Source organism: Abramis brama (assembly GCF_963993115.1).
Source record: "Abramis brama genome assembly, chromosome: 12".
NCBI lineage: Eukaryota > Metazoa > Chordata > Actinopteri > Cypriniformes > Leuciscidae > Abramis > Abramis brama.
Window position 1 is genome coordinate 13,647,192 of NC_139974.1, and position 25,036 is coordinate 13,672,227.

Below are 25,036 nucleotides of genomic sequence, written 5' to 3' on the forward strand. Positions count from 1 at the left end.
GTTTATATCTAAATTTGCATCCTGCTAAACGTGCCACTGTGTATATAATCAGGTTATAATGAATAAAATGTATGTGCCAGAGCTAATTACTTTCAATTTGGTATACCGTTTTGTAAAAATACTTTCTTAAATTACTAAACAAACACATTCTTCTGCATAAAATGAACGACAGAAGTGGATCCAATATCCTCCTGAGACCTAAAAAAGTTTTGTAAATTTCTTCTTCTTCTTCTTTTTTTTTATTTTATTTTTTTTAATCATTACATTGTTTGGAGTAGCCTATAAGAAACAAATGGTGAAGTAAATTATGATTATATATATATATATATATATATATATATATATATATATATATATATATATATATATACCCTGCTATTTTGCAAGTTCTCCCACTTGGAAATCATGGAGGGGTCTGAAATTGTCATCGTAGGTGCATGTCCACTGTGAGAGACATAATCAAAAAAATGATTTTTTTAACTATTTATTTGTATGATACAGCTGCAAATAAGTATTTGAACACCTGTCTATCAGCTAGAATTCTGACCCTCAAAGACCTGTTAGTCTGCCTTTAAAATGCCCACCTCCACTCCATTTATTATCCTAAATTAGATGCACCTGTTTGAGGTCGTTAGCTGCATAAAGACACCTGTCCACCCCATACAATCAGTAAGAATCCAACTACTAACATGGCCAAGACCAAAGAGCTGTCCAAAGACACTAGAGACAAAATTGTACACCTCCACAAGGCTGGAAAGGGCTACGGGGAAATTGCCAAGCAGCTTGGTGAAAAAAGGTCCACTGTTGGAGCAATCATTAGAAAATGGAAGAAGCTAAACATGACTGTCAATCTCCCTCGGACTGGGGCTCCATGCAAGATCTCACTTCGTGGGGTCTCAATGATCCTAAGAAAGGTGAGAAATCAGCCCAGAACTACACGGGAGGAGCTGGTCAATGACCTGAAAAGAGCTGGGACCACCGTTTCCAAGGTTACTGTTGGTAATACACTAAGACGTCATGGTTTGAAATCATGCATGGCACGGAAGGTTCCCCTGCTTAAACCAGCACATGTCAAGGCCCGTCTTAAGTTTGCCAATGACCATTTGGATGATCCAGAGGAGTCATGGGAGAAAGTCATGTGGTCAGATGAGACCAAAATATAACTTTTTGGTCATAATTCCACTAAACGTGTTTGGAGGAAGAAGAATGATGAGTACCATCCCAAGAACACCATCCCTACTGTGAAGCATGGGGGTGGTAGCATCATGCTTTGGGGGTGTTTTTCTGCACATGGGACAGGGCGACTGCACTGTATTAAGGAGAGGATGACCGGGGCCATGTATTGCAAGATTTTGGGGAACAACCTCCTTCCCTCAGTTAGAGCATTGAAGATGGGTCGAGGCTGGGTCTTCCAACATGACAATGACCCGAAGCACACAGCCAGGATAACCAAGGAGTGGCTCTGTAAGAAGCATATCAAGGTTCTGGCGTGGCTTAGCCAGTCTCCAGACCTAAACCCAGACCTAAATAGAGAATCTTTGGAGGGAGCTCAAACTCCTTGTTTCTCAGCGACAGCCCAGAAACCTGACTGATCTAGAGAAGATCTGTGTGGAGGAGTGGGCCAAAATCCCTCCTGCAGTGTGTGCAAACCTGATGAAAAACTACAGGAAACGTTTGACCTCTGTAATTGCAAACAAAGGCTACTGTATCAAATATTAACATTGATTTTCTCAGGTGTTCAAATACTTATTTGCAGCTGTATCATACAAATAAATAGTTAAAAAATCATACATTGTGATTTCTGGATTTTTTTTTTAGATTATGTCTCTCACAGTGGACATGCACCTACGATGACAATTTCAGACCCCTCCATGATTTCTAAGTGGGAGAACTTGCAAAATAGCAGGGTGTTCAAATACTTATTTTCCTCACTGTATGTCCTATGGAGGACTCTAGGACTCAGGAAATGAAAATAAGACTCTATAATCAAAACAATGTTTTTTTATGTATTCATTTTTTATAATATACCAGTAAATTTTTAGGTTCCAGGCTATTTTTTTTCTATAACTTGTCCTTTGTAAAACAGCTATACTGTAGCTGTTTTGTGTAAATTGTATTGAAAAAAGTTTTAAAAAATTACATATTTTGCATTTTATATGCATTATAGGTGTTTAATGTAAATTAGGGCTTTCAGGACTTCGACAGCTCTAGGATACTTCTTCCTTAAGAAGAAACTATGCTCAAACATTTGTACAACGATTCCCAACTATGGTATGAAATATATTAGAGAAAGATTTGAAGTCTATTATTTTACTTTACACAATATGTGTGTAAACATGGCCAAAAAACGAGTGTTTCCATTATATTTGCATATTAATGTGTTCTCTGGGCAACATGTAAAAAAAAAGAAGAAAAAAAGAAGTAGCTAGGCTATACTAAATACAGTAATAACTTGGCAACATTTTCATAATATCTCATATTTCATAGAAATATTAATATGTAATTTCTTCCCTATACACTTATTCACCTAAAAGTCCTGGACATGTATGAAACTGCATGTCTCAATACAGAAAGTCATATTTGAAACCCCTCTAAAGTTGTCTTGAGATGTAAAATTATGACAAACAATATGGAAAATTGTCTGATTTAAATGATAATTACAAAATATTATCATATTCCCATAAGTGCTGAATTAAGTTGACTAATTCAGTCAATGTCAGTCATATTTAAAGACCAACGAGAGGGAGTTGTGATGGTGTAACCTCAGATAGCTCTGAAAAGCCCTGGATGTGCTAAAACTGTGGCTTATAAATGGTCTCAAAGAAATTTGTTAAACAATAATGTCCTTAACAGAGAAAAAAAAAAAAATTCTGGGTCTCATGAGGATATGAACACCAATCTACTAAAGGGAATGACTGAGAGTGCTTGTGGAGTGCAGCAGGTCACTGTTGTCTCTTCAGTGTTTGAATAAAGTTATTTAGAAGCTCATTTCCGTTTCCAAAATGGCGGAGTACGATCTGACCACCAAGATTGCGCATTTTTTAGACCGACATTTGGTCTTTCCGCTGCTGGAATTTCTTTCTGTCAAGGAGGTAATATATAAACCACAGTAGTGTAAAGTAAATACTTCGTTACTCAGCTATATTCTTAATTAATTGCTAGTCGCTAATCGTGCAGCGCCACGTGTGGCGGAAAGTCAGCTGGTCTGGATAAATTATTTGGTTCATATCTGATATTAAAGCAGAAATTACCTCTTTATAGTGATAATTGCATTAAACGTTTAATTGTTTTGTATTATTTTTGACAGATCAGCTTCATTTAAAGCATAATTTTTTATTTCGTAACTCATATCTCATTTTATTTCTACTTGTATAATATTATACTTGGACATAGTGTTATTTTGTTGTAATAACAACATGATATTCTTCAAAGTAACATGTATACCATAAATACTTAAATACTGTCATCAATAATTGTTGTGGTATATGTTAAAATACTATTACTGTGTGAAGCCATCACTTGGCACAGCGAAGTAGGCTACTTGTTTGTTGTGAGATATTTGAAAATATGTCATGTAGTATTTCAGTGCTTTGTGGTTAAAATCATGTTATTATGTTGCATAATACCTCTTCAATTTAAAGTCAGTCATATATTCAAAAATCCTGATATAGTGCTGTTAAATCTGATGTTTATTGTCACCTCAGATCTACAATGAGAAAGAACTTCTCCAAGGAAAGCTGGATCTTCTCAGTGAAACGAACATGGTGGACTTCGCCATGGACGTATATAAGAACCTTTATCCTGACAAAGAAATTCCACATTGTAAGTATTTCCCCTCTCACCTAAAATAGAGTTAAATAAAAACATATCTGTATATCTGGAATTGAATCAAATCGCAAGCCTGTGAATTGAAATCAAATTGTGAAATTAGTGTCAATCCCCTGGCCAGCCAGATATATTATATATGTTTTGATTCAAGTCCTAAATGTTGATGAACAGGTTAAGTTAAAATGTAATGAATATGTAAAATGTAAGGGTGCATAATATATTTAGTAAAATGCTCCACTTCAGAGTTAATTTTTCTAGCTAACTGATGGGTTTATGATCATTGAATGGCTTTCCTGAGTTAAATGTAAGGTTACCTGACATATTCTTTACAAGCACTTTTATTGAAGTCTTTCCGCACTTGAAACACTGACTGAGCAATTACATGTAATTAAGATTTTTACATCAAATAGAGTGTGTTACTATACAGTACTGGTTACAGATTTGGAAATATTAGGCTACTATTTTTAATGTTTTTTTTTTATAAAAGTATGCTCATCAAGCCTGCATTTATTTGATAAAAAAAAAACAAAAAAACATTAATATTGTGAAATATTATTACAATTTAAAATAATGGTGTTATAATACTTCAAAATATATTTTATTTCTGTGATGTAAAGCTGAATTTCCAGCATCATTAATTTAGTCTTCAGTGTCACATGATCCTTCAGAAATCATTCTGATATGCTGGTTTATTGTCAATGTTGGAAAGAGTTGTGCTGCTTAAATTGTGATACTCTTTTCAAATCCTTTTATGAAGAAAAAGTTTAAAAAAGAACAGCATTTATTCAAATTATAAATCGTTTTTAACAATATAAGCTACACTACCGTTTAAAAGTTTGGGCCCTGTAATGTTTTCTTTTTTTGAAAGAAATTCATACTTTTATTCATTAAGAATGTGTTAAATGGATAAAAAATGATAGTAAAGATTTATATTGTTAGAAAATATTTCTATTTTGAATAAAGGTTGTTCTTTTTAACTTGTTTTTCATCAATTAATCCTGAAAAAGTATCACATGTTCCAAAAAATATAAATATTAGTATTAATTAATGTTATTAATATAATTAATATTATATTAATATAATTAGTATTAAGCAGCACAACTATCTCCAGCATTGATAATAATAAACTGATCAAATCAGCATATTAGAATAATTTCTGAAGGATCATTTGACACCGAAGACTGGAGTAATCGCTGATGAAAAATCAGCTTTGCATCACAGAAATAAATCATATTTTAAAGTATATTAAAATAGAAAACCATCATTTTAAATATTTTGAAATATTACAGTATTTTCTGTATTTTTGATCAAATAAATGCAGGCTTGATGAGCATAAGAAACTTAATTGAAAAACATAAAAAATAATAATGCTTCCAAACCTTTGATCGGTACTGTATATTTCATGTATATTATTACATGTAATAATTTCTCTCCGTGTAGCCTTAAGGGAGAAAAGAACCACAGTGGTGGCCCAGCTGAAGCAGCTCCAGTCTGAGACTGAACCCATAGTGAAGATGTTTGAAGATCCAGAGACTCAGAGACAAATGCAGTCCACCAGGTCTGATGTCATCATATTGCTGTACTGCACCTTGAAATACAATATCTGGTGTGTTTAGTGGTCATGCAAGTGGCTTAACATATGCAAAGTCACTACTAAGATGCACTGTTTTTTCTTAGAGATGGGAGGATGCTGTTTGAATATTTAGCAGACAAACATAGTGTAAGTTTTGCAACATACCTCAAACTATAACCAATTATTCCTTTTTTATTTTCGGAGAAGCTAATCAACAGCTTATTGCATCATTGAATATTTCATTTCACTGCCATTTTGCGTTACCTCTGTATTCTTCTCCCTCAGTTTCGTCAGGAATATTTGGATACGCTATACCGTTATGCCAAATTCCAGTATGAGTGTGGCAACTACTCTGGGGCTGCGGAGTATCTCTACTTCTTCCGTGTGCTAGTAAGTGTTCTTGTTCATGTGAGCAAGACTGCTAGTGTTTATCCTATGTTTTTGGTTAATTTGATTTGTGAAGTGTGAAATTGACACTGAAATGAATGAAAATAGAAGCAAATTTGTTTCTTCCCTGAGTGTTTTAACAGAGTTAAAGTGTTTTGTTTTTAATAATTTGCTTGTACAGACAACCAGTAACAGTACCTTGAGATGGTTAGAAAAACCGTTAAAGGAACATAAACAAAAATATTATGCATTGTAACTGCTATGTTTTAAATTCGCAAAAATAATTTTGCTTATACTAGTATATGTCTGATTTTTTTATTTCTTTTTATCATTTTATATTTATATTTTTAAAAAATTATTAGCAGACATATCTTGATATAAGCAAAACTATTTTTGGTGATATTTAAAATATTTATACTGTTCAAAAGTTCAGGACAAGTAAGATTTGTATATATTATATATATATAGAAAGAAATGTATAACCGTTTCAACAAAAACAGCAGCTGTTTTCAACATTAATAGTAATAAAAAATGTTTCTTGAGCACTGAATCAGCATATTAAAATGAATACAATTCTGAAGGATCATGTGACAATAAGGACAGGAGTATTGGCTGCTGATATAAATTTAGCTTTAAAATATATATATATAAAAAAAAAAGAAAACAGTTCATTTAAATTGCAAATATATATATATATATATATATATATATATATATATATATATATATATATATATATATATATATATATATATATATTAGGGCTGGGAATCGATTAAAAAAAAAATCAACTAATTAATTGCACAATTTGCTGTAATTAATTGCATTTCCCCCAAGCTTGTAATAATCAATATTTAAACTTAGAATCACCTAATTAAATTAAACAACACGGAAAAAGGAACAGAAAATAGCCCTATATTAAAATAATATTAAACATCAATATCAATATATTATTCTTTTTCAATAATCAATCAACATAATCAATTTAACAGATTTTTTTTTTATTTTTTATTTTTACTAATTATCAAAATTAAATATAGTCCTACAAAGCTATTATTACCAGAGCATGTGATCAGAGCAGGTCAATTTACCATTGTTGCCCAGCATGACTATACCAGCTCAATAGGGCTATTGCAAACAGAAGTCTACTACTGAGAAATTTCACGTTATTTGAGCGGACTTTGCTTTTCCAGTGCGTGATCGGTACATGATTGGAGCATTTGGGCCGTTAACGACAGAGCAGAATGCGCAGCGCAAACACGGAGCGGTACACTGACGCACAGAACGGAGAGCGTGACGCACACACGGAGCGGAAAAGACCCACTCATGAAAGCTGCGCGAGAATGAAACCTGATCGCCGAACACGGGGGGTGCGGGAGCGGGACGGCATATTTTCGGCCTTTTCAATAGCAGCCGCAACAGGAAATCATTCAAACGAGGCAAAAAAAAAGTGCTGCGTTAATTGCGTTATTTTTTTTTAACGCGTTAAACATCTCAAATAAAAAAAATAAAAAAATAAAAGTCAGTTGTGGGTTCAAAATTGTGTCCTAACCAATCGAGACGTGACAATTTTCATCAACGCCAAAGCAACAGTATATCCGAAAAATGTATAGCTGTGGGAGCTGGATCAATGAAATTTCATCGTGGAAATTGGCAGAGAATTGATACCAACAAAATCAATATGTTTTGTTGTCATGACTCAGGTTCCCTCAACGGACAGGAACGCTCTGAGCTCTCTCTGGGGAAAACTGGCGTCCGAGATCCTCATGCAGAACTGGGAGGCGGCCATGGAGGACCTGACCCGCTTACGAGAGACCATCGACAACAACGTACGTCTGTCCGGCATCCTTCAATCCTCTGTCTCCCCTGTATAATAGAAGCTTTGCGGCTGTATTTCATCAGCTGGAGAAATCCAATATCCTTCCCACTGGTTAATTTGCTGTGTTACCCATGTTCCTTTGAGCTCAGACATAACAGTCCTCTAGCAGACATCAGGCATTAGATCAACTATACACACAAAATTGACCAGGATGACATTTACATTGCATCAGCTTTGAGAAGTAAATGCTTGGAATTTTTATTTGCGGTGCAGTTAAAGATGGATGTGTGTGGATTTACTACGGCCTCACTTGCTTGTGTTGTAAATGCTTGTAAGAATGTTGACATTTTTAATGAAACCATGTTTTTCTTTCCTGCCACGGTTCAGTCGGTGAGTTCCCCTCTTCAGTCGCTGCAGCAGAGGACGTGGCTCATACACTGGTCTCTGTTCGTCTTCTTTAACCACCCCAAAGGCAGAGACAACATCATCGAGCTGTTTCTCTATCAGCCCCAGTGAGTACGACGACACAGAATTCCCTCTTTGTTATTACAAGCACTCTCAAATGGCTCATTAAAGAATGTAGGAATGCAACAAACCACATTTGCATAACATTTTTGTTATCACTTGCTAAAGGGCCATGTGTTTGCATCAATAGCTGGAAAATTCACTGTTAATGAGATTTGCTCTTGAAAGCGTTACATTTTTAGGGGGTACAGTGCTTGTTTGCATGACCATATAATGAGCTTTGCTCAGTCTGAGCACTTTGAAGATGACACACTCTGTGTTGAGTGTTTGAAAGACCACACTGATGTCTTTTTAAAACAGGAACCAATCAAAGTTTTCTTTTTTTGGACAAAAAAAATCCACTTTTCTCATGGTTTATAATTGCCATTGGTTTTTAGAGCTACATACTGTATCTATACTGATTTCTTGAATTTATTTGATTCAGTTTCTCAAATTCTGATTCAATATTATTTAATTTTGGAATGTTTCTGTTATTGGAAAATCTAAAAAATTATATTTGTTATTGCAAAACATATACACTACAGTTCAAAAGTTTGGGCTCTGTGATCTTTTTTTAAATGTTTTTGAAAGAATTGGGCACCAAGGCTATTATTTGATCAAAAATACAAAGTTATGTCAAAAATAATGGCAAAGCTGAATTTTCAGCATCATTACTCCAGTCTTCATTGTCACATGATCCTTCAGAAATCATTCTAATATGCTGATTTGCTGCTTAAAAAACAAACATTTCTTCTTATTATCATTAAAATTGTTTTTTTCAGGATTCTTTGATGAATAGAGATTTTAAAAGAACAATATTTATTTGAAATAGAAATCTTTTTTAACATGATAAATATCACTTTTAATCAATTTAATGCATCCTTGCTGAATAAAAATATAAATTTACTGACCCCAAGCTATTGAACTGTGATGAATAAAAAATGTTTTGCATTACAGATGGATGTTGTCTGTTTCTTAGGTACTTAAACGCAATTCAGACCATGTGCCCCCACATTCTGCGCTACCTGACCACGGCCGTCATTACCAACAAGGACGTGAGGAAACGACGACAGGTCCTCAAAGACCTGGTCAAAGTCATCCAACAGGTTAGCATGATCGCCGCGGATTTAACTAGGCGGTGGATTTTCTGAATGACTAGTGGGTGTATAGTTATGCCGTGGAAATTACTATGGACGCTGCAATGGGCGTGATATGATGTCACCAGTGTTTCCCACAGGATTTTGTTAGACTATGGTGTTTCTCTAGGGGGAATCAAATAACCCCATATGTTTTTGTACATTAAAGTTAAATTCTTCTTTGAGAGTTCAGTGTGCAAATTGAACAAAGAAAAAAGTCGGTGAATTGACTTGTACTTTAATTGGGAACTCAACAAGTTCAAATAAAACCTCTTGTTAGTTGTGATATAGTGTCTCAGTCTACATTAAAGTGAAGTTACGTGAAGGCCATACTCTGGGTTTGTCCTCTGCATTTAACCTATCCAAGTTAGTGCACACACATTAGGAGTAGTGAGTAGTGAACACACACTGTCCACACCGTGGACACACACACCCGGAGCAGTGGCCACCCATTCACTGTGGCGCCTGGGGAGCGATTGGGGGTTAGGTGCATTGCTCAACGGCACCTCGGTCATTTCATGCCGGAATTGAGAATCGAACTCACGACCGGGTTACCAGTCTGACTCTCTAACCAATAGGCTACAACATTCACACTGTTTTTAGGAAGCCAAACAATTATAATATTATAATAATAATAATTTTATATTATTATTTCTATGTCAGTAATAGCCAACAAATAAAAATGAATATTTCATGAATATATTATTTTACTTTATGCTGCAGTAGGAAATTAAAATACTTTTGATCTAATTTCTACATTTTCAAACCCATGAGCCATTATTTTGACCGAAACTGAAATTGAGCTATTATTTTGTCGGAAACCACCGTTTCTGAAAACAGGTTTACAAACGCATCTCATTACAAATCTAGTGAAATGCTGTAATCATCTTCCTACAAAAATGTTGGAAATTATGCAAATGTGAAAATAATGCGTAGCTGGTGCTCGCCACGTTCCCAAATGCACGAGCTTGCGTTTCTGGTCTTCCGCATTCATGTACATTTGAATGCAAGCCAATGGAACAAGAAGTAGTGTAACCACCCCTTTACTCTGGTTTAGGGTGATGTTTTTTGTTTGCCATGAATTAACAAAATGGATAATATAGCCTAATGTTTCATGGTTCCTTCGTACAATGAAATCGCTAGGTTTGCTCAGTGCTGTGTGATAGATTTGACTGTGTTAATTGTCACATTGTGTAGACAAATGTATGATGCGTTCAGATATTAACTGCTGAATTATAAGAGTAACATCATATTAATACTGTTATGTTAATTATAACAGTAATTAACTACATCATCAACATCTTTATGCTTTAAATATCAAAGCTAAAATAAACACTCAAGAAAAAATTAAGATAAACCAACTAATTGACCATTCCTTGACCACACATGCTAATATGCATAAAACCACAATGTTTTTCTGAAAGTGCATCTCAGCTGAGCAGTTTGAGTTCAGGTTGTTTTGAAGATTGTCTTCTTTGTGGTTCAGATGAATGAGTTCACAGATTCTCCTTTGAGGTTTCTATCACGACAAGCATCATCACATTCAATTATGCTCATACTAAATGTGCTTCCTTTAAGTATTGATTCAGAGTTTGTGAATTAGCGTCTCTTTTTAAATGTAGTCGTCAGAGTGCTCTTGGGGCGACGCCACATTTATACCCCAGACTTTGGCACTCGCTGTCAAATTAGCACGAGATTAATGTTTCTCTCTGCTTTCACTCTCTCAACAGGAGTCATACACATACAAGGATCCCATCACAGAGTTTGTGGAGTGCCTCTATGTTAACTTTGATTTCGACAGCGCCCAGAAAAAACTGAGGGAGTGCGAGTCGGTAAGATCACCACCCGCTGTGAGTTTCCAGGCCTGTCATCCCTGTGATTCCAACTAACACCGTTTCCCTTTGAGTCGTTTGGAGGTATACATTGAGAAGAACGCTCATCCTTTTGCTTGAAGCCATATGTATTCATCCACTGCAAATCCCTGTCTTCTGTAATTTAATGCTGTTTCCCACTGGGCTTTTCAAAGCCTTTCTGCTGTCAGTTCTCAGACCTACAGTTATGAGGCAGCTCCTCTCTTAGATGTGGCCAGAGGGAGTGTTCAGCATTCAGACCTGTGAAAACATAATCTCAACTGCCTTTTCAACACCATTTCAGTTTTACGCCTGTGGGATTTGTCTATAAAAAAAAAAAAAAAAAAAAAAAGTATATATAAATGTAAATGTAAAAAAAATTGTACAATTTTTTTTTTTTTTCAAAAAAGGGTGTGTGCGTTTAACATTAAGTGAATGCATATAATAATTTAGACCATTATTTTTGCAATTCTGTTTGTGGTACTGCATTTGTGTGCAGAACTCACACTTTACTGTAAAGGTTTATTGGAGAAAGTTTATTTTCTATAAAAAATCTGAATCGGTTTTAATGTAAAATTAAGTGACTTTTTTATTTTTATTTTTAAAAGTACATAGTTCAGTCTCCTTGCCTTTCAGTGGACCATCAACAATATTTACACAACTTCTAAAACACATAATTTGAATAGACTATTTGTTTTCAAGGTGCTGGTGAACGACTTCTTCTTGGTAGCCTGCTTGGAGGATTTCATTGAAAATGCACGGCTGTTCATCTTCGAGACCTTCTGCCGGATCCATCAGTGCATCAGCATCAGGTAACCCCCCCCCAGGATGAATCTTGATAGACTAGTGTGTGCTAATCCTCTTAGCGCTGTAAAAAGAGCAGAGCGTGCTGCGAGGATTCACTGCGCTGCCAGGATCAATGGACCCCAACCAAATCTGACATCACAATGGTGTACATTCTGAATACTGAGCTAAGGATAGCTAGATGGAGAGTACAACTGTTACGTGTTATTTTAGTATCATTGAGATACTATTAGAGTTATTTATAGTTTTATTTATAGTTTTATTCGGGTGTGTGCGTTTAACATGAAGTGAATTGAAATAAAGTAACAAATGTTTGTTGGTTTTAGTTTTCGTTTACTCTAATAACGTTTATAGGCGTTACATTGATGGTTGTTAAAGGGACCTATTATTAACTTTTTAAATTCTTGATTTTGTTTTACGAGGTCTATTAGAAAAGGTTTTCATACTTGAATGTTCAAAAAACACATTATTTTTTATTATATTCACTTTTTCTTTTTTGTTTCTCTTTCCAGTCTGTCAGTAACGCTCTGGACTGCGTTTCTCAAAAGCACCGTGAGCTAAGTTGATCTACTTGGGCTTGCGATGCTTTTGGGAAATGCAGCCCTGTTTAGTTCCTGTCTCTATGAAGTCCCTCCTTCCGGAAAAATGCAGTGTTCTGTGATTGGTCGGCTGGACCAGTGTGTTGTGATTGGTCAACCACACTTCACGCCCCTTACCATAACCGCGAGTTTTAACACACTACTAATGCAACAGAACCAGGCCTCACCACTTTTTTTGTATGCCTTGGGTGGGAATTATTAAAACGAGGAATATTATGACGTGTTCGTTCCCAGACAAAAACTCAAGACTACAATCGAGCCGTTTCAGGGATTTCAGAAACAGTGTTTACTGGAGTGGTCTTTGTTCTTTGTTACTTTGCAGACCTTTTTCATGCTCAAAAAGCAACAAAATGCAAAAAAGCACAATAGTTCCCCCTTTAAAAGTTTCTTTGAACACCACTATTTAGGAACCCTGTTGTGTCCACATTTAATCTTAGACATGGTGGTCCATCTTAATTCATGTCATCACTTGCTTGTGTTTATTACACTGATTGATTTTCACTGAGACTGTTTGAACTCTTGTTTTAAGAGGAGAGCTACAGCTTGTTGTTGACCTTAGCCAATCTCAGCATTTCTCATTTTCTCCCTCTCATCCATCGCTCTTCCTGTCTCTGGGCAGCATGTTGGCAGATAAGCTGAATATGACCCCCGAGGAGGCTGAGAGATGGATCGTAAACTTGATCCGCAATGCCAGACTGGATGCCAAAATCGACTCCAAACTGGTGAGCGAGCTTTGGGGTGCAGAACACATGTCCAAACACTAAGCCCATTAGTTTGAGACGCACTAGACTCCCTCTGACAGTGAAACAGGGACGTTTGTTGGTACACTGTTTAAATAAGGTACACATAGCCTAAAGCAGTTTTTTGAGTCTTACGTTTATTTTATTTTTTTAGCTCAATATGAACCTTAAAGGGATAATTCTGCCAAAAATCAGTTACGCACCCTCATGTTTCAAGCCTATGATTTTATTTGTCAGCAGTTTTTACAGTTTGGCTTTCATTTGATGGCATTATTTAACATGAACTAACAATGAACAATATTTATGCAGCATTTATTAATCTTAGTTGATAAAAATCTCAATATTTACTTTTACATTTTAAAATCAAAAGTTGTATATTAATTGTTGTACAGTTGTACAAAAGTTGTTAATATTAGACATTAGATTGTAAACTAACATGAACGAAGAATGAACAACTTTTTTTTTTTATTAATTACCAGTATTAATGTTAAGTTATAAATGTCATAGTAATATATGCTCATTGGTAGTTAGTGAATGGATTTATAGTTAATGGATTAACAAATGGGGCCTTATTGTAAGTTACCCTTTCCTTTTATTTCTGTGGGACACAAAAGGAGATGTTTAGCAGAATGTCCAAACTGCTCTTTCCCATTTTACACAAGTAAAAATTTACAATAAAGGTACACATTAATATTAGCAAAAGCAACTTTTTTTATGTAGCTTTAACTATTAATCTAGGTTACTGTTAATTTTTAAACATTCTATTATTCATTGGCAATTCATTTTGTTCATAATACAATAACTAATGTTAAAGGGGTGGTTCGGGATTTTTGACATCGGACCTCATTTTTAAGTCAGCCTGGTTGTTATTCATCAGTGGAGACATTTTTTTTTTAAAATTATCCAGTCCATATATTTGGATAGTTAGCCGATGCTAGGCTAGCGCGAGTCAATGGTATATGTTAGCCAGCCATTAAAAACTGTTTTACCCACTCCACAGTGCACCAAACGCAAATCAATTATAACACTAGACTATCGATGTATATGTCCGTTGAGAGAATAATGTTAGAAATCAAACTTACCTTTCATCACATTGCATTAGTTATAATTTGTTCCCTGTAATCATAAGCCTTGTCTACAGCAGCAGCGGAGTGATATTGATTACCTAGGCAACCGAGTGAGCCGGTCCACACATGACGCAAGTGTATTTACCTGCCGCAAGTGTATTTACCTGCCGCTGGCACACTGTGTTTACTTTTTGCCGCATTACTAACCGGAGCAAAGTAAAATTCCGCAGCTGCTGAGAAACTAGTTCCTTTGGGATCATTGAGATGAAAGGTAAGTTTGATTTCTAACATTATTCTCTCAACGGACATTTGCATCGATAGTCTAGTGTTATACTTGATTTGCGTTTGGTGCACTGTGGAGTGGGTAAAACGGTTTTTAATGGCTGGCTAACATATACCATTGACTCGCGCTAGCCTAGCATCGGCTAACTATCCAAATATAAGGACTGGATAATTTAAAAAAAAAAATGTCTCCACTGATGAATAACAACCAGGCTGACTTAAAAATGAGGTCCGATGTCAAAAATCCCGAACCACCCCTTTAATTTATTGAAGTGTTAAAATTGTTTTTGTAGAAATTATCATTAAGATTAATGTAAAAATATTAATTGTTTCACGTAAGCTATTGCATTAAGTAATGTTAACATATAGAATGTTATTGTGAAGTGTTTTCAAAAGAACATACAACTTTATATTATACATTATAAATATGTTATATTCTTCTGGAGTCGTCTTCATGTTAGATGTACCTCTCATAAATCTATTCCTTTGTGCTTATGCATTTCTTACTTGCTTGACGAGTCATGCCTGGTTTGACATCTTTGACCATTGTGTGCAGTCAGCGAAGTTTGAATGTGTGCAAGTGCGTGAGAGTTCTCTTTCAAGCATACGTTTCGGTGTCTCACTATGGGATACGCCCCTTCCGCGGATTCCACAGAAGTCCTATTACATTACGCCAGCCCCAATTGGCTGGCAGACATGACGCAGTGTCTGGGAGTGGCTACCCCACCCCTCAGTATAAGAGGAGCAGCACTGCGTCATTACGACATTCAAAAACCTCTTCTCGCTTCACACCAGAAGCCTACAAACTTTCTACGAACCTCCGGACGAATTACTGGCCACCACGCCGTTTTTCGCCTGGCTCCTTCGATTAGCATTCCAGCCGATTGCAAGGATTGTTCGACACTACGATGGCTGCAGCAATGCAGACTGTCCCGGCTAGTGGGGGAGATTCATGCGGGAACAAAATTTCATGCAAAGACACACACCAGGTCTGCTCTGCATGTCTCGGGCTGAAACATGCTCAATTGGCTATCGAGAATCCCGGTTCATGTGAACACTGCGCACGCTTCACCATAAAGAGCCTTCGTCGCAGACTAGCACGCCAAGCTAGCCTGTCTGGCATGGATCCCCTCATGACACCTAGCCCCGCGCCAGCTGCCACCCCGCAGGTATCCATCCCTGTAGAGCTGTCCACCACAGCAGCTCTATCCTGGAGTGAGCAGCTCGATGTGTGCATGCCTCTACCTACTGAACCCAGTCTGAGCTCGGACGAGGAAGAGGACGCGCTTAATTACGAGGGAGAGGAGCAATCGGACTTCCTTCTTTCCGAAGAGGAAGATTTCGAGGACTCACCATTCCTTACCTCCGCACAACCGGCACAGCTCCTCGCTGCGGCGGGATCCATGGAAGAGGCGGGCGGGCCACCACCCTCCCCGCTCGTGAGTGTTGATCTGCAAGATGTGTGCAAACGCGCTGCAGGGAAACTTAATATTCCGTGGCCAACCGTGGTAGCAGAGACTGCAAAGTCTCGCTATGAGGGGAAGAGGCTGCCGAGTGCAAAACGAGCAGCACGGCAGCTCCTTCCTGTTTTCCCAGAGCTCCTCGAGGAGCTCGCGGTTACATGGAAGGACAAGCCGTTTACCAGCAAGATGCCAGTGCAGGGCAGCTCCGTTCTCGATGTGGAGGGGATGGAGAAGGAAGGCCTTCTCCGAATGCCCCCCATGGAGCCACTGGTTGCCGCGCACTTGCAACCGAAGCGCACGGCGGCTGCAAATCCGACCCTGCCATCTAAAGCTGACCGTTTCCAGTCCAGCATGACGGAACACGCTTATAAAGCAGTCGCGCTCTCTGCCAGGGCTATGAACGCGATCTCTCTGCTGACCGCATACCAAGCGGAGCTGCAGGACGAAGTGTCTACCACACCAGGTCAGACACACTGGGAAGAGATCTGTGTTGTCACGGATCTCTCTCTGCGTCTTCAGAGATGCGTGGTTCAAGCTGCTGGGAAAGCCATGGCCACAATGGTTATCCAAGAGAGAGGGCGATGGCTTAATCTGGCTAATCTCTCTGACAGGGAAAAAGAAGCCATCCTGGATGCACCGGTCGTTCCAGAGGGCATTTTTGGCTCAGCTCTGACACTGATGCAAAAACAATGCGAAGAGAAAAAGAGGGACGACGAGGCTTTGCAACTCTGTATGCCGAGAAAGACACAGACTGCACCCCCTCCGCCACCCCGGCAGACCTTCGCGCAGGTTACGGCCCGCCCACCTCCCAGCTTTCGCATTCCGAAACGGCAGAGACCTATCGTGAGTGCAGCGGGTCCGAGTGGAGTGCAAGAGCAGAGATCTGGCTGGCATAGGAAGAACTATCCGCCCTCAGCAGCTCAGACGGTCCAGCCAGCCCCTCAGCCTCATCCCCAGCCCCATCTTCAGGGAGCGAGGAGGAAGAAGAAGGCAGTTTGACACGGTCTTCCCCAAGGGAGGGAGTCAACAGCCCCCCAGTTTGCTAGCTCCCAACCCTCAGTCGTTCAGCGTTCAACACATGACGAGTTCCTCGGTGCACAGATGTTCTGTGGGGAAAACAGCGCCCGGTTGGGCCGAGGGAAACAGAGCGGTGAAAAGGAAAAGACACGGTGCAGTGGTGCACACCCACCCACTAGTCACAAGCACTTTTCATGTTCAAAACTCAATAAAGTTTTCACTGTACCCCCAAAGAATGTTGCAAAACACATTTCCCCAAAAAATGTTGCAAAACATATTCACAGAGCACATTATAACATCACCTCGGGGAGCGTTCGAGCCCTTAGAAGTGATGAGCCACACAGACTCTGTCCAAACTTTAAGTGTACACGCATGCGCAGTACAGACCACAAACTCGTTCATGACTCAGCCACACGATGGCGCCAGAACGCTACAAATAGACTACTGGCGAGAGTGCACACAGTCCCGCTGGGTATTAAAGACAATACAATTCGGGTACAGGCTGCAGTTTGCAAAATCCCCCCCGCACTTCAAAGGGATAATTCATTCTCAGGTGCGGGGAGAATTAAAGCACGTTCTTCAGGACGAGATAAACTCCCTGTTGAAGAAAAGGGCGATACGAGTGGTCCCACCCGAGGAAAGCCGCAGTGGGTTTTACTCGAGATACTTCCTAGTCCCAAAGAAAGGAACTCGTGCTCTTCGTCCCATATTAGATCTACGTGCGCTGAACAAATACCTAAGGAAGTACAAGTTCAGAATGCTCACTCATGCCACACTCCTAAATCTGGTGCGCCCGGGCGATTGGTTCACATCAATCGACCTGAAAGACGCATACTTTCACATAAACATATACCCACCCCACAGGAAATTCCTGAGGTTTGCTTTCCTGGGAGTAACATACGAGTACCTGGTTTTACCATTCGGTATGTCTCTCAGCCCGAGAGTATTTATAAAATGTACAGAAGCGGCCCTGACCCCGCTCAGGGAAAGGGGCATTCGTCTCGCTACCTACATAGACGATTGGTTGGTGACAGCTCAGTCAAAGCAAGAAGCGAAAAATCACACATCTATGCTTCTGGAACACATTCAGAAACTGGGTTTAAAGTTAAACACCGAAAAGAGTGTTTTGACTCCCGCACAGTCTATAACATATCTGGGGCTGTTACTGGACTCTGTGACATTCAGAGCGCGACTGTCAGAGGACAGGGTGGGAAAATTCACCCTATGCCTGGCCGAGTTTCAGAGGGGGAAAACTGTTTCCTTCCGCACATGCCTCAGATTATTGGGTCTGATGGCCTCAGCCCTAATGGTTATTCCCTTAGGCAGACTATTTATGAGGGAATTTCAGCGCTGGGTAGCATCTCTGAGACTGGACCCACTAAGACACTCCCGAAGGAGAGTGAGAGTGACGTCAGAGGCGGTCTTTGCACTGCGCCAGTGGAGATACCCAACCTTCTTGGTTCAGGGGGTTCCTATGGGTGTGGTTCAAACCAGAAAAGTCATAACGACGGATGCGTCGTTGTCCGGTTGGGGGGGCATTCACGAGGGCAGGATAGTGAATGGAAGATGGGGTCATCATCTGACCGATCTTCACATAAACTATCTGGAAATGCTGGCCGTGTTTCTAACGTTGAAGCATTTTCTTCCTTTTCTGAAAGGACATCATGTTCTTGTGAGAACGGACAACACCACAGTTGTGGCATATATAAATCGGCAGGGGGGCCTAAGATCACTTCCCTTACACACGCTGGCACGCAAACTGATTTTGTGGAGCCATGCCAATCTTTTATCCCTGAGAGCGACGCACGTACAGGGCGTTATGAACCAGGGTGCGGATCTGCTATCCAGGGGAAATCCACTCTACGGAGAGTGGAAATTGAACAAGGAAGTGGTCGAACAGATTTGGGAATTATACGGCAGAGCGACAGTGGACCTGTTTGCGTCCCACGACAATGCTCAGTGTCCTCTGTTTTTCTCCCTGAAAGATCAGAGCGCGCCTCTGGGGATAGATGCGCTGGCACACGACTGGCCCCGCACTCTTCTGTATGCGTTCCCACCGATAGCATTAATATCCCCAACACTCTACAGAGTGAGGGAAGAGGGACTAAAGCTGATTTTAATAGCTCCGAGGTGGCCAGGGAAATACTGGCTGGCGGAGATCATACGTATGCTATACAAAGACCCGTGGTCTCTCCCGTTACGCAGAGATCTACTGTCACAGGCGGGGGGGGAAATCCTTCATCCCCATCCAGAACGCTTGGCACTATGGGCCTGGCCTGTGAGTGGTTAAATTTGAACACAACCGGTCTGTCTGACAATGTCATCAGAACTATACAGAATGCTAGAGCTTCGTCGACTAGGTCTCTCTACGACTGCAAATGGGGCGTGTTTGAGCGCTGGTGCGCGGCTAAGAATGAGATTCCTTTTCAATGCTCAGTGGCAATAGTTCTATCATTTCTACAGGATTTGATCGGCTATCTGGCATTACGGGAGTTAGTATATCCCATAGTGAGACACCGAAACGTATGCTTGAAAGAGAACAATAGGTTACTTGCGTAACCCCGGTTCTCTGATAGCATTAAGTGAGGTGTCTCACCAGATCACCCTCCTTGCTGTGTGAAGCGAGGAAAAGGTGTGCTTGTTTTGAATGTCGTAATGACGCAGTGCTGCTCCTCTTATACTGAGGGGTGGGGTAGCCACTCCCAGACACTGCGTCATGTCTGCCATCTAATTGGGGCTGGCGTAATGTAATAGGACTTCTGTGGAATCCGCGGAAGGGGCGTATCCCATAGTGAGACACCTCACTTAATGCTATCAGAGAACCGGGGTTACGCAAGTAACCTATTGATTTTAGATCTACAGAGTATGACGGAAACATGAGGGTGGCATTTTTTTTTTTTTTTGTATTGGTTGAGCTTTCTAACAATGGAGTTTAAAGGGAAACGCAACCAGTTTACTTGCCTTTCTTGTGTATGTTTGTTAATGAATAGTGCTTTTATTGTAAGCTGATATAGGTGTCTGCGGTATTGACAATATCGTTCTGGGATTTTGTTTAAATGGATTTTTACCTGTAATCTGCATTTTTACCTAATTAAATGTGGCTTATGCATCATTTTGCATTCAAATTTAATCACTAAGTTAAATTACAAAAAGTAATTCATGGGACCTGTTACCACATCTTAAATAAATGCATGGTTGCAATTTAAAAAAAATTATAATTTATTGTTTTAATTAAACATTATAAGTTTGCAATTTTGTAGAGTTCTGTTGACATAATAATGTTGATCATTACATCAACTTAATATCATCTGTAAGTTAAACTTAAATTTCTGTGTTAATTGGCTTTTTTTTTTTTAAGTTGGTTGTAGTAACTTAATGAAATTGTCTTTAACTTCGGAAATTGGGCAGTGGATTTCTATTTCCCAGGTTTGCATAGGACTGAATAAGGAGAATAAATGTTTAAATTAAATGTTAATTTATTTGTTTTTGGGGAACGGAAAAATCTGTTAGTGTGTTTAATGCTGTTATGTTTGACATTTAAAAGAGTTTCTGTCATGTTGAAGTTTTAGTGGTTACCATTGTGCTGAAGAGTAGATACATGAAGATAAACACATTGACTCTATAAGCAGTGACTGCGCTAATGCCAGTGACAAGTAATATCTTACTTATTCATTAAATATTAATGTTAAATAAGTTATGTTAGCATGTGCTGTGATAGCAGTTGATTTGAACTGAAATGGATAAGATTAATTGGTTCCAGGGCTGGATTAATCAACTTAAAATTTTGTTTATGCTACAAATTACATTAAGTCCCTCTAACTCAATGTAGCTTGTTGGTTAAATGTATATTCACTCATAGTTGTCATAATGACCCCAAAAAATGTATGCAAACTGTTAATTTGTTTTGTTGTTGAGCCAACACATTATTTTTTAGTGCTGTTACCAATCAAATGAAATCAGCATCAACCACATCCATCTTTGCAATGCAGAGGAAATGCAGATGCATTTACACAGACTGTTTATAATGCATAAATAATGTTTTGATGTTTTTAAAAAACATTGAAGATATATGAAATGATTTTAAAATTGAAAAGATACTTTAAATGTGAAACTAAAACTGCAACTAGGTGGTGACAAGTCACCGTTAATGAGCAAATCATTGAGTCAATAATTCAACTGATTCATTCAAAAGAACTGATTCATTCAGCAACGAAACACAGCTGTGTGTTTCTCGGAGATGCAAAACAGTTCTGCTGTAGCTTTGTTTGGAACTATTTTAGTCGGCGAAATAGAGCAAAACAGGCAAAATTTTGTCTAAAATGTACGTCACTTAATTGTTTATTAAACTGTTATATAAAATCAATATCGCATTTGCAATTCTGATGATATTTGGGGGGAACAAATGGCAATCTTTGTGTGAATGCTTAACTATGTAATATGATATAAATATAGCCTAAAAGACTATATAACTCATAGGCGTGTTTTGCTTCTTTTTTTTTTCAAAGTGAGGGACAGATTGCACATCATTAAAACAACAAGTACGATATTATTATAGACAATATATTTCCCACACCCCTAATAGGAAATGTAATTTAGTAAAATAATAGTTGTCTGAAGTTTTGAGATGGTCCTCACTGCAGAACACGAAATCCAGGGGGAGGAGTTGGATCCAGATCCAACTCCTCCCACCTTACATATACCTAAACCTACCCATCTCCACCCCCTGATCCCTAAACCCACCCATAAACCTACCCATCTCCACCCCCTGATCCCTAAATCCACCCCTAAACCTACCCATCTCCACCCCCTGATCCCTAAACCCACCCCTAAACCTACCCACCCCTAAGCCTACCCATCTCCACCCCCTGATCCCTAAACCCACTCCTAAACCTACCCACCCCTAAACCTACCCATCTCCACCCCCTGATCCCTAAACCCACCCCTAAACCTACCCATCTCCACCCCCTGATCCCTAAACCCACCCCTAAACCTACCCATCTCCACCCCCTGATCCCTAAACACACCCCTAAACCTACCCATCTCCACCCCCTGATCCCTAAATCCACCCCTAAACCTACCCATCTCCACCCCCTGATCCCTTAAACCCACCCCTAAACCTACCAATCTCCACCCCTTAGATCTGGATCCAACTCCGCCCCCTGGATCTCGTGTACTGCTACTGGAAGTTTTGCATGTCACTTTAAAACCAAAGTGACTTTGAAGCCCCAAATCCCCTGAAGCCTTTACTTTTTCATTATATTACTTAGAAAAGTTGTTTGATAATTTATAAAGGCATTGTTTTAGTCTTATTCAGTACACTGCTCCTCTCTAATGGGTGTTTTCTACTCAGGGTCACGTGGTGATGGGCAACAACGCCGTGTCGCCGTATCAACAAGTGATCGAGAAGACCAAGAGCCTGTCGTTCCGCAGTCAGATGCTGGCCATGAACATCGAGAAGAAGATCAGTCACAGCAGCAGGAACGAGGTACCAGACTCAAAGCAAACAAAACGGGTTGTAGTAATGAGTTTTTCCCTCAGACGGGCCTCATTGGGATCTTTACCGTCATGAAATGAGTGTGCTGGGAAATTTTAGCTTTTAAACGTTGAAGCAATTTTTCCTTAACTGAACATTAGCCAGTATTAGCTGGCATACAGTTCCCTTAAATATCTCGCACACTCCCAGATCAAAGCCCAGACTCTGCGTAATATCTGAATAATCGTATTTTATGACAGCAAAGCAATTCACGTCATGTATCTTCTGCTGTCCTGCATTTTGCTTGCTGTTCACTCTGGAGACATTGCTTGAGTCAGAGCATTTTAAATATTAATGTCAAACACATTTAATAGAAATTGTTTTGAGTAAGAACTTCTGCTGTATATGCTGCATCTTTTATGCAACTAATGATCCTCCATTATCTTTCTAGACACCGAACTGGGCGGGTCAAGAAACTGGCTTCTATTAGACAGGAAGCACAAGGCAAAGATTGGATTTACTGTTATACTCCTCAACCTCATCTTCGTATTTAACTAACATCTTTTATCTAGCCATGTTTTATAATAGGATCATTCTACAAAAGACTGTTGCCAACATTTCCAGCATGACAAAGCTATGGAGTTTCGAGATGCTGTTGTAAATTATGTATTCTGTATGAAGGATGGATTTTACCAGGCAAGTTTTTATGAATTATTCCAGTTCTGTGTAATCTCAAAGGACATTTTTTTTTTTTTTTTCTTATGCGAGTCATTGTGTTGAACATCATAACACCACAGTAAACAATGAAAGTGTGTTCAAGGATCCTACAATATACTTCTGAAATCTTTAATGGTCAAAGGTAAAGTGTGTAATTTGTGTCATTATTGGGCTCTCCAAACTCTCTCTTATTTCTACTATGTTTGTCTTGTGAGACACTTCAGCAACATTTTTAATGGCTAACTCAGTTTTCTGTGCACAGTAAAATTGGGATGTAGGGAGAAACAACACACTTCAGTTTTAATACTCTTTATTTTTCACTCTATCAACAGGGTTCCTACAGTACTGAAATATTAGAGAATTGGAAAATGTGTGACTTCCAGGCCTGTAAAAGTTGTATAAATTAATAATGTTGGACATTTCTGTAACTAATATACACTACTGTTCAAAAATTTGGGGTCTGTAAGATTTTGTAACTTTTTGAAAGTCTTATATGATCACCAAGGCTGAATTTATTTAATAAAAAAAATAAAAAAAACTTTAATATTGTGAAACACAATTACAATTTAAAATAACTGTTTTCCATTTTAATATTATTAAAATGTATATATTTGAAAGTGAAGTGTTATTTATTCCTGATGGCAAAGCTGAATTTTCAGCATCATTACTCCAGTCTTCAGTGTCACATGATTCTTCCGAAATCATTCTGATATGTTGATTTGCTGCTCAAGAATCATTTCTTATTATTATCAATGTTAAAAACTGTTGTGCTGCTTAATATTTAACATGCTTAGGATTATTTGATGAATAGAAAGTTCAAAATAACAGTATTATTTGAATGCTTTTGTAACCCGACTTTACTGTCATTTTTGATCAATGTAATGTATATTTGCTGAATAAAATGATTAATTGCTTTCAAAACAAAAACTTGCGGCCCCCAAATATTTGATCAATTGTGTAATTTTAAGTAACTGTTCTAAAGCATTTATTTGGATAAATTTTACAGGTTTTAGATGCAATCTTCTATAAACAATTTTTTTTAAAATGTATACGATCGTCACAGATGGTGAAAATTCATTGGTCATAAATTGTGGGAACCCAGCATCAGTTCTGTAATAAAATCCTTTATTAATTTTCAGCTCATGTTTTATCCACTAGGTGGCAACAGTGACTAACTTTTCCACCACTGTTTGGCTAGTCACCCATAGATGGCCACAAACCATTCATTACCAGTTGCCTGACTGATCATCTTCTCTTTTAAAACCTTGTTGATTTTGTTGTGTTTACAAGCTGAAACCTAGGAATGTTGGGCATCTGTGTTTGATTTTGAAGGAGACCAGGTAATTTTGGGCCAGAGGTTGAAAACACAGGCTGTGTGTTGTCAAAGAAGCAAACCGCGATGGAAAGATCCTGTAGTGACTCATAAATGACCAGCTTCCTCTAAAATCACAGATTTTCCTTTGGTTATTTTTGTATTTCATCCAGACAAAATGCTTGTGGAAAGTGTGTGTTTTGTACTTACTGAATGCATGTTGTTCCTGGAAGCTGATCTATTTGGTACATTCTTCAAAATGGAGATTGTAAATGTATACCTTTCTGTAAAATCATCAAATATAGTTTTGAATGGGAAAAAGAACAATGTTTTGTCATAAGTTGTGGACCCACTTTATATTAACTACTATGTATTAACATTTAGTTATGATACAATGCACTTATTGTGTACTTGCATGTGTTTGCATTATACCTGCACGTAATTACATCCATAATTACACTTTTT

At 38.4% G+C, this 25,036-nt stretch overlaps 1 protein-coding gene across 2 annotated transcripts; it reads left to right on the forward strand.

Moving 5' to 3' along the window:
- Positions 1 to 2,985: 2,985 nt before the first annotated feature.
- Positions 2,986 to 24,887, forward strand: eif3eb (eukaryotic translation initiation factor 3, subunit E, b). Of its 2 annotated transcripts, none has more exons than XM_084131898.1 (13): positions 2,986 to 3,092; positions 3,705 to 3,822; positions 5,269 to 5,386; positions 5,506 to 5,548; positions 5,687 to 5,791; positions 7,492 to 7,617; positions 7,995 to 8,119; positions 9,091 to 9,217; positions 10,978 to 11,097; positions 11,800 to 11,909; positions 13,120 to 13,222; positions 22,420 to 22,554; positions 22,994 to 24,176. In XM_084131898.1, the coding sequence occupies exons 1-13, from the start codon at positions 3,003 to 3,005 to the stop codon at positions 23,030 to 23,032; spliced, it is 1,359 nt and encodes a 452-aa protein (XP_083988024.1). In that variant the 5' UTR covers positions 2,986 to 3,002; the 3' UTR covers positions 23,033 to 24,176. The 2 variants fall into 2 exon arrangements, with proteins under 2 accessions (XP_083988024.1, XP_083988025.1); XM_084131899.1 differs by having other exon boundaries at positions 2,997 to 3,092; positions 10,978 to 11,079; positions 22,994 to 24,887.
- Positions 24,888 to 25,036: the final 149 nt, after the last annotated feature.